We start from the raw sequence: 13,236 nt of genomic DNA on the forward strand, positions 1-13,236 counted from the left end.
TGGTGTCACCCCCGTCTCCAATGTGGCTTGACTAATTCAATACAAACCATCTCAGCTCCTCTGGAGATTTATGATGCTTTTTGTTTAGACACTAAGGGGCTGATTTACTAATCCACGAATCCGAATGGGAAAAATTCGGATTGGAAAAGGAACATTTTGCGACTTTTTCGTATTTTTTGCGACTTTTTCATAGCCATTACGACTTTCGCGAATTGTCGTGACTTTTTCGTATTGAGCGCTAGAAAAAGTCGCAAAATACCGATCATTGCGAAAAAAAACGCATTCGGATGCTTTTCGGACGTACGTGGATTAGTAAATGTGCCCCTAAATGTTTCTTATACCCTTTATATTAGGGATGCACCCAACCCACTCTTATGGGTTCGGCCGAACCCCCAAACCCACCCTGACGGATTCTGCCGAATCCCGAACCAATTCCTGACTAGCAAGTGCTAATTAGGACCAGAACGGGTTAAAAATTGCCGCACGCGTAGTGAAAATTCCCCCCCCTGACCATTTAACCCTTTCCGGATGCTAATTAGGATTTGGTTCGGCCGGGACTGTGGATTCAGCCGAAACTGAATCCGTTAAAAAAAGCCTGGAATCACCCGAATCCCAAACTGAATCCCAAACTGAATCCGGGATTCCCTACTTTATATATATTATTAATATGTTCTCCTATTATTTCAGACTCCTATTAGATTTCCCTACGTAGTAAAGGCCAAAATGGCACTCCAGTACCTACATTACAGTAACCGAGTCGTATTTCCTGAATTGTAAAATGATCTCCAGTAGTAGAAGTTTTATGGCTGTACTGAAAGACTTTACAAAGACTACATGGAAAATAAACCCTGATAGGGGTTTTCCTTTTCTTTTTTACACGGTCACAGGCATATACCAAGTGTGGCACCCTGGGAAATATGGCTGCCCCATGGAATAAACACATTATTATGCTTATTGTATTTAGCTGTATCTGTTACTACCATTCCTCCTCCCTTGTCTGACGGTTTTATGACAACGTCAATACTTTCCATTAGTTCCACAACTGCCTGCCCAATACATATCCTGCAATAGCCGATAGGTTAGGCAATGGGCCGCAGTGGTTCCCGCGTTGCACACAGAAAGGCACACAAGAAGGCGTGACAAAATGCATGCATAAGGCGCGGAGAACGTGACGCATGCCCAAAGGTGCAAATAAAGTGCACGCCCACGCCTGAAATTCGTGCGCAGACCCCCCATCCCCCGGTCCGTGGAAAACATTTTTGGCTCGGTACCGGTCCCTGGCGCTAAAAAGGTTGGGGACCCCTGGGTTAAATGACCTGTAGTCTGGAATTCCTAAACCGCCGTGTATTTTTTGACTTTGTGTTTTTGAAGAGCTATTTTTGCAGTTGACCCTTTCCAAAGGAATCGCAGGAGTGATGAATATTAATATCTTTATGTCTGTTATGATTGGATAGATGCATTTGGGGAATGTTATCGTCTTATCACAGGCAATTCTTCCTTTTAAAGGCACTAAACACTAAATGATTCCAAATTGTCAGTCTGGAACCCGGAGCGCCGTTCCCTCACACACAGATGCTCTTCCCTCGGTGAATCCTCCGATGGCTCGTGAGGGACGCTCTGTACTTAAAGCACTTGCCGCACTCGGGGCACACGTAGGGTCTATCCCCCGCGTGCAGACTGAGATGCTCCAGCAGGCCGGCTCTGTGGGAGAAGCATTTCTCACAGTAGCTACAGGTGAATGGTCTCTGCCCCGTGTGGCTCTTGTGATGCCGGATCAGGACGGATTTATTCGAGAAGCATTTGCTGCATACGGGGCACTGATGTAGCAGTAGCTTCTGAAGCATTTCCCGCAGAAGGAGCACACAAACTGCCTCTCGTTGTCGTACAGACAGAGATACAGAGAGATACCATAAAACTATGGCACATAGGGATTCCCCTGTACTAAGCACAATTCAGCAGGAACAGCCCCCTAAGTTTGCTCATAGCCTGTACAGAGAGATACCATAAAACTATGGCACATAGGGATTCCCCTGTACTAAGCACAATTCAGCAGGAACAGCCCCCTAAGTTTGCTCATAGCCTGTACAGAGAGATACCATAAAACTATGGCACATAGGGATTCCCCTGTACTAAGCACAATTCAGCAGGAACAGCCCCCTAAGTTTGCTCATAGCCTGTACAGAGAGATACCATAAAACTATGGCACATAGGGATTCCCCTGTACTAAGCACAATTCAGCAGGAACAGCCCCCTAAGTTTGCTCATAGCCTGTACAGAGAGATACCATAAAACTATGGCACATAGGTATTCCCTTGTACTAAGCACAATTCAGCAGGAACAGCCCCCTAAGTTTGCTCATAGCCTGTACAGAAAGATATAATTCATCTAATTATTAAAAAGGCATCTAAACATATAAAAAGGTAAAACAAAATGAAAGTAAAACTTACGTTTTTTTCATGGATGTGGGAGAAACTTGCATAAGGAGACAGAAATGTGCAGGAAATATTCTCCCCGGGGCAGGAAACAGGGATTCTATTCTGTAAGACACACAGGGGAGACAGTGATTCAGTCTCTCATGATACAATCACACCAATACCTGCGCATGGAGACATTTATTTTTAAAAGCAAATTGACCTGTAAACAAAACCTGTATGTAGTGGGTCTCCCCGAGTGAAGGCTCAGTCTTTCACGCTGTCCCCCCACATTCACTAATCACTGATCAGAGACCTCTTTGCACCTCCCAGAATTCCAAGCACAACGACACTGTGGCCAAACCAAGGGGAAGTTTCTGCTACTGGCAGAATAGGGGGACCCACAGGGAAGGCCCTGATTGGCATAGTGATACACACGGAGTGGTCCTTGTAATAAACTGCTGGCTAGCAGTGAGTTAATGCTTCTGCTGTGTTAGTTCAGGTGAAGTAGCATGATACACACTGGAACTGTTGGTATATTTACTAGAACATGGCAGGTAGATCTGGCCTGCTCCATGCTTGCTTTCAGCTTAACAGGAAGCACAAACAGGAACAGGAATATCATCATCAAGCAATGGCAAAAAAGCAGGAATGCCATTAACCAAAATGTCTACACTAGCAGGTTACTACAGTCCTGATGCAGAATAGGTCAAGGAGTAAGGACAATACTTAGATTGTAAGCTCTGCAAGTCAGGGACCTCCTTCCTACTGTGTCTAATACCACATGGCACTTATATATATATATTTATTGTATTTATGTATTATATCACTTGTCCTCCCTGTGTGTAATTTTGTATTTGGTAAGATTGTACAGCGCTGCGTACCCTTGTGGCACTTGAAACTCACTGGGGGTTATTTATAAACACTGGGCAAGGAAATTCACCTGCAGTGTTTTTGTTTTATGCTGAACTTGCCCTTTAATCTGGGTGAAACCACCTTGTGCCACACTGAGCCCTGTGACATAGACATGGGCCGCACCTTGGTGACTTCCTGCACAACAAACTCCTCGGAGGCGGTCACTTCCGGAACCTCATCAGAACTTATTCCCTTTGACGTCAGGCTGCCGCGTATCGTGGGCTTTCCTGAAGGGCAGAAAAACAGGGAGAAATGGGGAAAATGAAAACTACAACCCCTGGCCACTTCCCCCCAAACCACCCTGGCCCCGACCTCCCCCCAAACCACCCTGGCCCCGACCTCCCCCAAAACCACCCTGGCCCCGACCTCCCCCCAAACCACCCTGGCCCCGACCTCCCCCCAAACCACCCTGGCCCCGACCTCCCCCCAAACCACCCTGGCCCCGACCTCCCCCCAAAACCATCTACAGACAAGGGGTTGGCCCTTCAGGCCCATTGTACCGGGCACAATGAGCGGCTAAAAGAACCAAACCTACCAGGAATCTTGCACGATACCCAGACTTCCCCCTCAGCCTCCCTGAAAAGTAAAAAAAGAGTGTAAGCGACGGGCCACAAGGCTACACACACACAACTGATAAACGACTGAACATATTCTAAGCCCATTTGGTGTCATTTCCGGCGCCACCGTGCAGCTGATGTGTGTGCCCTATGCTTTTAGTGCAACTGTGCTGCAGTGACCCCTGGGGCTACTGACTGGTTTGGGGGTGGCAGCAACTTTGGGTTCCCCTGTGTCAATAGGTGGGACGGGGCTGGCGGGAGACCGGGAAAAAACTCAGTGGGCCCTTGGACTGGGAGTGTGTGGGCCCCCGACAGCTCACTCCTCGCCACCCATACGCCTGTGCTCCCCCCATCTGGTAGTCTGGAACTGTGTGTGGGGGGGGGGAGACCAGTATGTGGAGCACTTGGGGCCCAGCACCCCAGTACAACTCTGGGCACAGCCGGACTCTATTCTGAGCACGAGGCAGAATGGACGGAGCAGCACTGAGTGCAACTATGTGGGGCGCAACTGCAGAGCAGTAAGTGAAGGCCCCCTGAGGTGTTGCACTACTGGTACTTACATTGCATGCTCTGACTCTTGAAACAATGTGTAAGAAGTCAGTTAAAAAGCTGCATTTGTTCTGTTTCAGGAGTCACAACCAGCAGTGCAGGGAATATGAAAGCTGAGAATATAAACACTTACGTGCTGTTGTAAATATCCTTGGTGCTACAGCTGATAACTAAATAATTTGGTATATGTGTAACCTTGTTATCAGCAACGGGGGCTCTGAACTCAAAGGGGCTCTTGCACCCAAAAAGTCTATGAAAATGTGAGTTTGGAGCTTAAAACATAAAAACTCACCCACATTCTATTCATTCCTGTTGAATTTTTAAAGGCGTATTTATCAATGGGTGAAAGATAGAACTCACCATTTCATTAATACGCTTCTAATAAAAATCCCATAGGGACGAATAGAACTTGGGTGAGTTTTTATGTATTAAGCTCCAAACTCACATTTTTATAAATCTGCCCCTAAACCCCAGAACATTGCTTTACTGCTCATATGCACAGTCCCAGGGGCAAGAAACAAGATGGCAGCGCAGCGCTCACTAGAATGGTACCCCTTTACAACTGGTCACATATTAAATCCACATTCTGCATGGCTAGTAGCAAGGAATTCAAAGGCATGCTGCAGACTAAAGAGATGTATGTGCAGCCATGCAGCCTGCTTCTAAATGAATTGCTAATTAGCCATGCCAGGATGGGGCCGGTATTAAAGGGGTGAGGAGGCAGCCCTACTTTTGAAGGAAGACAGGTGTGCCAACCATTGCCCAGGGTCTGTGTTTGGCACACCCCGGTGATTTAGCCTTTTCTTACTACTTAAAGGGTTAATACCTTTTTTGGTCAGTTTAGTGATAGGCTCCAAGGGTTAAATACCTCTTACTTATAAAGGAAGATTACAGGGCCTGGACATAGAGGCTGTTGCCTCCCAGATATGGACTCCAGGGAAGGGTTCCAGCCTGTTAACCCTCACTCTGCTGCAGATACAGAAATATAAGAAGTACAGGTATCGGTGCACTTATCCGGAAACCCATTATCCAGAAAGTTCCAGATTATGGAAAGGCCATCTCCCATAGACTTCATTTTAATCAAATAATTCACATTTTTAAAAATGGTTCCATTTTTCTCTGTAATAATAAAACAGTCCCTGTACTTGATCCCAACTAAGATATAATTACCCCTTATTGGGGCAGAACAGCCCTATTGGGTTTATTTAATGGTTAAATGATTCCCTTTTCTCTGTAATAATAAAACAGTACCTGTACTTGATCCCAACTAAGATATAATTACCCCTTATTGGGGGCAGAACAGCCCTATTGGGTTTATTTCATGGTTAAATGATTCCCTTTTCTCTGTAATAATAAAACAGTACCTGTACTTGATCCCAACTAAGATATAATTACCCCTTATTGGAGCCAAAACAAACCTACTGGGTTTAATTACTGTTTAAATAATTTTATTAGCAGACTTAAGGTAGGAGATACGAATTACAGAAAGATCCCTTATCCGGAAAATCCAGGTCCCGAGCATTCTGGATAACGGGTCCCATACCTGTATAATACAGAAGTAAGAAGCATTATACAGAAGCATTCTCTCCCTCACAGCATCCTCACTGATAGTTGTGCTTGGCCTTTATCCATAGTATCTGGCTGCCTTAGGGGGGTGCATCCTCATTCTGGGGAGCGCTGCACTAAGGGTTAATGCATTAATACCAATGGGTTAGACAGCTGCTTTACATGTTAGTGAATGTGCATTGCTGAAGCAAAGGGTTAATAGTACATTCAGACCTGTAGCTTAGCAACTCCCCACATGCAAGTGTCTGCAAAGCCCCCCAGACTCTGTGTCTCACCTCAGGACCTGGTCCCAGTCCCCCTGTATGGAGAGCATTGTGGCGGCAGCAGCCATTCTTACATTGTACCACAATAACTATCTCCCTATGAATCACTGACTGCTCTGACTCAAACGGAACTTGATACCTCAGTTGCCCTCTGTGTATTGAGTGGGAGCCAATCAGGGTGCAGCCTGAGCATCAGGCGGAAGGATCTGTCAGAGCGTGCAGCTGCACTAGCCTCAGCACACAGTAGCAAGAGTGTGTTGTGGGGCAGCCTGGGATTTATGTTTAGTCTTTCTGAGAGAATCTCACTGGCACCTAAGCAGGTCCTGACTGGCGATCTGTGGGTTCTGTCAAATGCCAGGGGGGCTGTAAGGTGCCACAGACAGTCACTATTTATTGGGCTGGGGGGGCTGTTTGTGCCTCTGGGTACTGGGAATGCCAGGGGGGCTGTAAGGTGCCACAGACAGTCACTATTTATTGGGCTGGGGGGGCTGTTTGTGCCTCTGGGTACTGGGAATGCCAGGGGGGCTGTAAGGTGCCACAGACAGTCACTATTTATTGGGCTGGGGGGGCTGTTTGTGCCTCTGGGTACTGGGAATGCCAGGGGGGCTGTAAGGTGCCACAGACAGTCACTATTTATTGGGCTGGGGGGGGCTGTTTGTGCCTCTGGGTACTGGGAATGCCAGGGGGGCTGTAAGGTGCCACAGACAGTCACTATTTATTGGGCTGGGGGGGGGGCTGTTTGTGCCTCTGGGTACTGGGAATGCCAGGGGGGCTGTAAGGTGCCACAGACAGTCACTATTTATTGGGCTGGGGGGGCTGTTTGTGCCTCTGGGTACTGGGAATGCCAGGGGGCTGTAAGGTGCCACAGACAGTCACTATTTATTGGGCTGGGGGGGGGCTGTTTGTGCCTCTGGGTAGTGGGAATGCCGGGGGGGCTGTAAGGTGCCACAGACAGTCACTATTTATTGGGCTGGGGGGGCTGTTTGTGCCTCTGGGTACTGGGAATGCCAGGGGGGGCTGTAAGGTGCCACAGACACTCACTATTTTTGGGCTGGGGGGGCTGTTTGTGCCTCTGGGTACTGGGAATGCCAGGGGGGCTGTAAGGTGCCACAGACAGTCACTATTTATTGGGCTGGGGGGGGCTGTTTGTGCCTCTGGGTAGTGGGAATGCCAGGGGGGCTGTAAGGTGCCACAGACAGTCACTATTTATTGGGCTGGGGGGGCTGTTTGTGCCTCTGGGTACTGGGAATGCCAGGGGGGCTGTAAGGTGCCACAGACAGTCACTATTTATTGGGCTGGGGGGGGCTGTTTGTGCCTCTGGGTAGTGGGAATGCCGGGGGGGCTGTAAGGTGCCACAGACAGTCACTATTTATTGGGCTGGGGGGGCTGTTTGTGCCTCTGGGTACTGGGAATGCCAGGGGGGGCTGTAAGGTGCCACAGACACTCACTATTTTTGGGCTGGGGGGGCTGTTTGTGCCTCTGGGTACTGGGAATGCCAGGGGGGCTGTAAGGTGCCACAGACAGTTACTATTTATTGGGCTGGGGGGGCTGTTTGTGCCTCTGGGTAGTGGGAATGCCAGGGGGGCTGTAAGGTGCCACAGACAGTCACTATTTATTGGGCTGGGGGGGATATTTGGGCCAGTACAGGGCTGGGTGGGGCCAGTTTCCAACCCTAAGTCAAAATCGCCCAGGAAACAACTGTGAAAAGTTTGGGGGCCTTGGTGTAAATAGTATGAGAATGGCATCATTTTAAATTTAAACCAATGAAATTTAATGGGGTTTATATGATTGACTGTTGGTGGCTCCGCCCACTTTTTCAAACCTATAACTGCAGCCCCCCAATGACCAACCGTGAAGGGTTTGGGGGCCCCAGCGTTAATACTGTGAGAATGGCAGCAGGTGTAATGGGGTTCCATGGCGAGACAGTTACTGCCAGTAATAGCAGGGCCTGCTGGTATATACAGGGGGGACTTGGCCCATTGGTGTTTGTGACATTCCCAGATAAATTGCAGTTGGTCTTTGTTTTTTATATTCTGTGTTTTGTTTACTGATTTTGCCTTTTGTTTCGGAATTTCAGCAGCTCTCTGGGTTTTAGGGCCCAATTTACCCTAGCAACCAGGCAGCGGTGTGAATGTGAGACTGGAAGATGAAAAGAAAGTAATAAAAAGTAACAAGAAAGTTGGAGCCTCACGGAGCAATCGTTTTTGCTGTCAGGGTCAGTGACCCCCATTCGAAAGTTGGAAAGATGCAAAAGAGGTGGGCAAATAATTAAACAAATAAAATAGCAAATGGAAAGATGTGGCCCTGTACCCATGCGAGGGGGGGGGGGGAATGTGTGGGGGGTCGGGTCTCTTTTAAAGGGGAGCTAAAGCCAATTTCATTCCATTTGCATCAGCCTGGGGGCCAGTTAGGGTTAGCTTTGCAGGGAATGTCTATTTGTTCTCTTGGTACTCATGTTATTGGGGGGTCAGTGTATGGGGCATTAGGGTACCCATATATTTATACATTCATATTCGGTCATTTAAGGCGAGATTAGGGGGGAGATACATTTGCTATTATAGATCTACAGGAAATCATAACAATATGTTCAAATGTCTAAACCCTTGTTTGGCGCTAAGGTGGGCCCTGACCAATCATCATACACTGGCACCTAAAGGATGTTTCACCATTCAATTCACTGTTGATTCACAGCTGATGGCACAGTGGGTTCCCATGGCAACATTGATGTCTTTAGACCACCCATGTGGAAGCCTGCAGCTGATGTCACAATGGGTTCCCATGGCAACACTGATGTCACAATACCAGCTGTGTGTGCGTAACTGTTACAACTTGGGGAAACACTTCAGATTGCTTTTTAGAGCAGAAACGGTAAGTTGTCCCTGCTACGGGCTCCTCCCTGTTACAATTCTAATTTGCACTCGCACCAAAATCTCACCGTTCCCATCATTTTCCCTGAGTCGGAAAATCTCACATGTTTTGATTAACTGGAAACAAATACTTTTTACTCCTAAGAAAAGACTTTTGCTCCTACCAATTAGATTTCATTTCAGTTGTTAAACGTTGCGCTCTACATTGCCCCATATCCCAGCATTTATTTCCATTAAACAAACGGGAATATGTATGTATAAATATATGGGTACCCTAATGCCCCATACACTGACCCCCAATAACAGGAATATGTATGTATAAATATATGGGTACCCTAATGCCCCATACACTGACCCCCAATAACAGGAATATGTATGTATAAATATATGGGTACCCTAATGCCCCATACACTGACCCCCAATAACAGGAATATGTATGTATAAATATATGGGTACCCTAATGCCCCATACACTGACCCCCAATAACAGGAATATGTATGTATAAATATATGGGTACCCTAATGCCCCATACACTGACCCCCAATAACAGGAATATGTATGTATAAATATATGGGTACCCTAATGCCCCATACACTGACCCCCAATAATGGCTGCCTGGGTTTCCTTCACACACATTATTTGCTGTGTTTTTACTTACTAATTGCTGTGTTTTTACTTACTAATTGCTGTGTTTTTACTTACTAATTGCTGTGTTTTTGTTTCCTTCCATATAACGACAGTAACGACCATCTACCACAATGGCGCCCAGATTCTGTGATTGTATCCTGGACTGTGTGAGAGGTGTCTGCGCACCGTTCAGGTACAAGAAGAAGAAGGTAAGATACAGATTTACACCCGTCTCTGCACTCTCAGCTTCTATCCGTTTTTATTCTTTCCTACTCCTACAATATTAATGTGTATATGAGCCGGAATGAGCCCTTCCGTTACCTTAATTGCATATGGAAATTGGGATTCAGGTTCAGTTCGGTATTCGGCCGAAACTTTTATAAAGGACCCGGGGCATCCCTAATATAAACTCCCAGAAGCCTCCCTGGCCCATGGAAGGAACGGTTACTCTTCAATACATACTGTGCGGCATTAGTCCCTTTCTTTGTTCCCTTCGTACTTGATGGTTTGGTTCATTTGTATAAAAAACTGACGTTTTTTTTTTCCTTTTTAGCCTGGAAAGTTTGCCCATATGGAGACGGTCGTTTACGTAAGTAGAAAACACCAGATATAACTATTTGTGAGTAAATGGGCTGCTGGATCAGGGTCTGTGTGTATAGGGTACTTAGCGGCTCAGGGGGGGTTGCAGGCATTGCATCGGTAGTTACTGATGGGCTTATTATTAGTTTATCATCAGTAATAGATAATAAGGCGTGGCCATGTTGCCAAGCAACCGGATCTTCTCCCGATACCCCCCACCTACGGGTGGGCGATATTGGGAGAATCCGATGCAGTCCCTGATCCAACTGAATTTTTAAACCTGCCCAATCGAGATTTGCCCGATTTCAGGCCAGATATGGGTGGGGCAGGCCCGCCGGCAGTGCCCATACACGGGCCGATTATGATAAAATCATTTGTATCATTGTCCTTTGCGTGTGTTAGTCTGTATGTTACACATCTATTCCAAGGTTTCCAACACTAATAATGTCCTTCTTGTTTTCTTTTTTAGGTGGCAAAGGACGAATCCATAACTTTTCTCCCAACGGGGACTAGTTATTAGGATTCGTAGGTAAGTAGTTAGGTAAGTAATTAGGTTAGGAATAAAAAAAAAAAAAAAAAAAAACACCAAAAAAAAACACCAAAAAAAAAAAAACACCAAAAAAAAAAAAAAAACACCAAAAAAAAAAAAAAACCCACCAAAAAAAAAAAAAACAATTTCAGAGGCTCAGCGGAGTCCCCTGCTGCAAGTGGGTTGGTTGTGGGTGGTGCAGCAGGGGGCCCCGCTGACAGGCCCCAACAAAAAAAACAAAACAAACCATTTTTTCATTTTTTATAACACTAATTTCATTTTTTCTTTTCTTTTTTAGCTTGTAAAGCATGAATCCATAACTTTTCTCCCAACGGGGACAAGTTATTAGGATTCTAAGGTAAATAGGTCAATTAGATTAGGAATTAAAAAAAAAAAAGGTTAGTTCAGGAAATAAAATAAAACAAAAAACAAAAGAAAAAAATTAAACAAAAAAATAAAAGAAAACATTTTTTTCAGAGGCTCAGCGGAGTCCCCTGCTGCAAGTGGGTTGGTGTGGGTGGTGCAGCAGGGGGCCCCGCTGACAGGCCCCAACAAAACAAAAAAATTAAGAAAAACAACAAAAGAACAAAAAACAACAAAATAACATTTTTTAGTTTTTTATAACACAAATTTCTTTTTTTGATTGTGGGAGGCTCAGCGGGGGCAGTGGGTGGGAGTGGGAGGCTCAGCGGGGGCAGTTGGTGGGTGCGGGAGGCTCAGCGGGGGCAGTGGGTGGGTGCGGGAGGCACAGCGGGGGCAGTGGGTGGGAGTGGGAGGCTCAGCGGGGGCAGTTGGTGGGTGCGGGAGGCTCAGCGGGGGCAGTGGGTGGGAGTGGGAGGCTCAGCGGGGGCAGTTGGTGGGTGCGGGAGGCTCAGCGGGGGCAGTGGGTGGGAGTGGGAGGCTCAGCGGGGGGCAGTGGGTGGGTGCGGGAGGCTCAGCGGGGCAGTGGGTGGGTGCGGGAGCTCAGCGGGGGCAGTGGGTGGGAGTGGGAGGCTCAGCGGGGGCAGTGGGTGGGAGTGGGAGGCTCAGCGGGGGCAGTGGGTGGGTGCGGGAGGCTCAGCGGGGGCAGTGGGTGGGTGCGGGAGGCTCAGGGGGGGCAGTGGGTGGGTGCGGGAGGCTCAGCGGGGGCAGTGGGTGGGTGCGGGAGGCTCAGCGGGGGCAGTGGGAGGCTCAGGGGGGGCTGACAGGCCCCAATAAAACAACAAAATGAATAAAACAACAAATAACAAACATCCCTGTGTGTGTGAGTCTGTAAGGCTGAATCCCATCTCACAAATAGCAATAGCATTTTACTCCCGGATATACTCCAGTATAACAACACTTTTTCACCAAATCTCCTCAAAAACTCCCCTCGGCTTATACTCTAGTCCCTCCAGAGCCCCTCTAGCTACCCCATTCCCGCTCCTGCTGCCCCCGCCCCCCCCCGGACCCCTCAGGTACCTGCGGCTCTTAGTGCGCTCTTCTGCGCGCCGCACTAGCTCCTCCCTCGCGCCAGGCCCCACAAGTGGGTGGGGTTAGGCAGAAATACAACTCAAAGGGCGGGGCAGCGGCTAAAATGTCGGGGGGTGGGGGGCGAGTATAGAGAGAAAAACCAAATGTAATTAAATAAGTGCAATTGATTTCAGCAGAGACAGTTTACAGAATGGAAAGGTCTATAAAGGGGTCATTTTTATTTAAATATAGAAAACACTGTGAGTTGATTCAGCGCTGGGGGGTCTCTGAGTTTGGAATTGTTCAGAAATGCCCCGTGCCCCACTGAGCCCTGATACGGAGCTGCCACAGTGCGTAATGAAAGCCACAATATGAAGCCACAATGTGCCATAAACTGACTGGGGCCTCTGCCCTCTGGCGCCCTCTGTGCATCTTGTGCTTTTCAGCTGTAGTTTTGTAAAATGGGCTTTTTCTTTGGGGCGTGGCCATAGAGTGGGCGGGGCCTGGACATTTTTTGCAGCGTTACATGCGGCAGATGTTTTTGTCCCTCTTTCTACTTTTTACATGTTGGGAGGTTTGATTCATACGGGAACGGCTGGAGCACTAAATATGCCCAGGAACAACATTCCCATTGGCCACGGCCTCTGCGCCAACTTGCTGAGTGCGATTCAACAGCAGCAACATGGACTGTGGGCCGACTCCCTGTCCTGCCCCCAGTAAGGGCCCTGTGCCGAGTGTGGGGCCCCTGGGTATAATAGTGTCAGACTGGCAGCAGCTTCAATTGCCCCACTGAGAGGCATTGTTTGGGCTAAAAGGTGAAGGTGGGTGTGTCTATGCCCGACTGGCAATCTGTAAATCCTGGAAAATGCCAGGGGGGCTGTAAGGTGCCACAGACAGTCACTATTTATTGGGCTGGGGGGGGTTGATTGTGCCTCTGGGTAC

At 47.7% G+C, this 13,236-nt stretch overlaps 1 protein-coding gene and 1 long non-coding RNA gene across 12 annotated transcripts in view; one reads left to right on the forward strand and one right to left on the reverse strand.

Moving 5' to 3' along the window:
* LOC116408640 overlaps nucleotides 1-10,895 on the forward strand; it is a 54,107-nt gene extending 43,212 nt beyond the window's left edge. The window contains exons 1-5 of one of the 4 annotated variants that reach the window (XR_004221092.1): nucleotides 8,476-8,517; nucleotides 8,953-9,129; nucleotides 9,869-9,964; nucleotides 10,309-10,344; nucleotides 10,804-10,895. This is a non-coding gene — a long non-coding RNA (uncharacterized LOC116408640). Of the gene's footprint in view, nucleotides 1-8,475; nucleotides 8,518-8,952; nucleotides 9,130-9,868; nucleotides 9,965-10,308; nucleotides 10,345-10,803 lie in introns of those variants that run through there. The other 3 variants (XR_004221091.1, XR_004221094.1, XR_004221093.1) reach the window with 3 other exon arrangements.
* LOC100491248 (proteasomal ATPase-associated factor 1) overlaps nucleotides 1-13,236 on the reverse strand; it is a 99,675-nt gene that overhangs the window by 41,623 nt on the left and 44,816 nt on the right. For 6 of the 8 annotated variants that reach the window (XR_004221076.1, XR_004221075.1, XM_031896302.1 and 3 more), the window contains exons 1-4: nucleotides 6,274-6,359; nucleotides 3,862-3,902; nucleotides 3,450-3,553; nucleotides 2,448-2,537 (exon numbers count right to left, since the gene is read on the reverse strand). Coding sequence is in view for 6 of the 8 variants with exons in the window: in XM_031896302.1 (XP_031752162.1) it covers nucleotides 2,448-2,537; nucleotides 3,450-3,553; nucleotides 3,862-3,902; nucleotides 6,274-6,329 (291 nt within the window). In the remaining 2 variants the exon portion in view is untranslated. Of the gene's footprint in view, nucleotides 1-2,447; nucleotides 2,538-3,449; nucleotides 3,554-3,861; nucleotides 3,903-5,975; nucleotides 6,115-6,273; nucleotides 6,360-13,236 lie in introns of those variants that run through there. The other 2 variants (XM_031896300.1, XM_031896303.1) reach the window with 2 other exon arrangements.

The sequence above is a fragment of the Xenopus tropicalis genome, chromosome 2 (assembly GCF_000004195.4).
Source record: "Xenopus tropicalis strain Nigerian chromosome 2, UCB_Xtro_10.0, whole genome shotgun sequence".
Classification (NCBI taxonomy): domain Eukaryota; kingdom Metazoa; phylum Chordata; class Amphibia; order Anura; family Pipidae; genus Xenopus; species Xenopus tropicalis.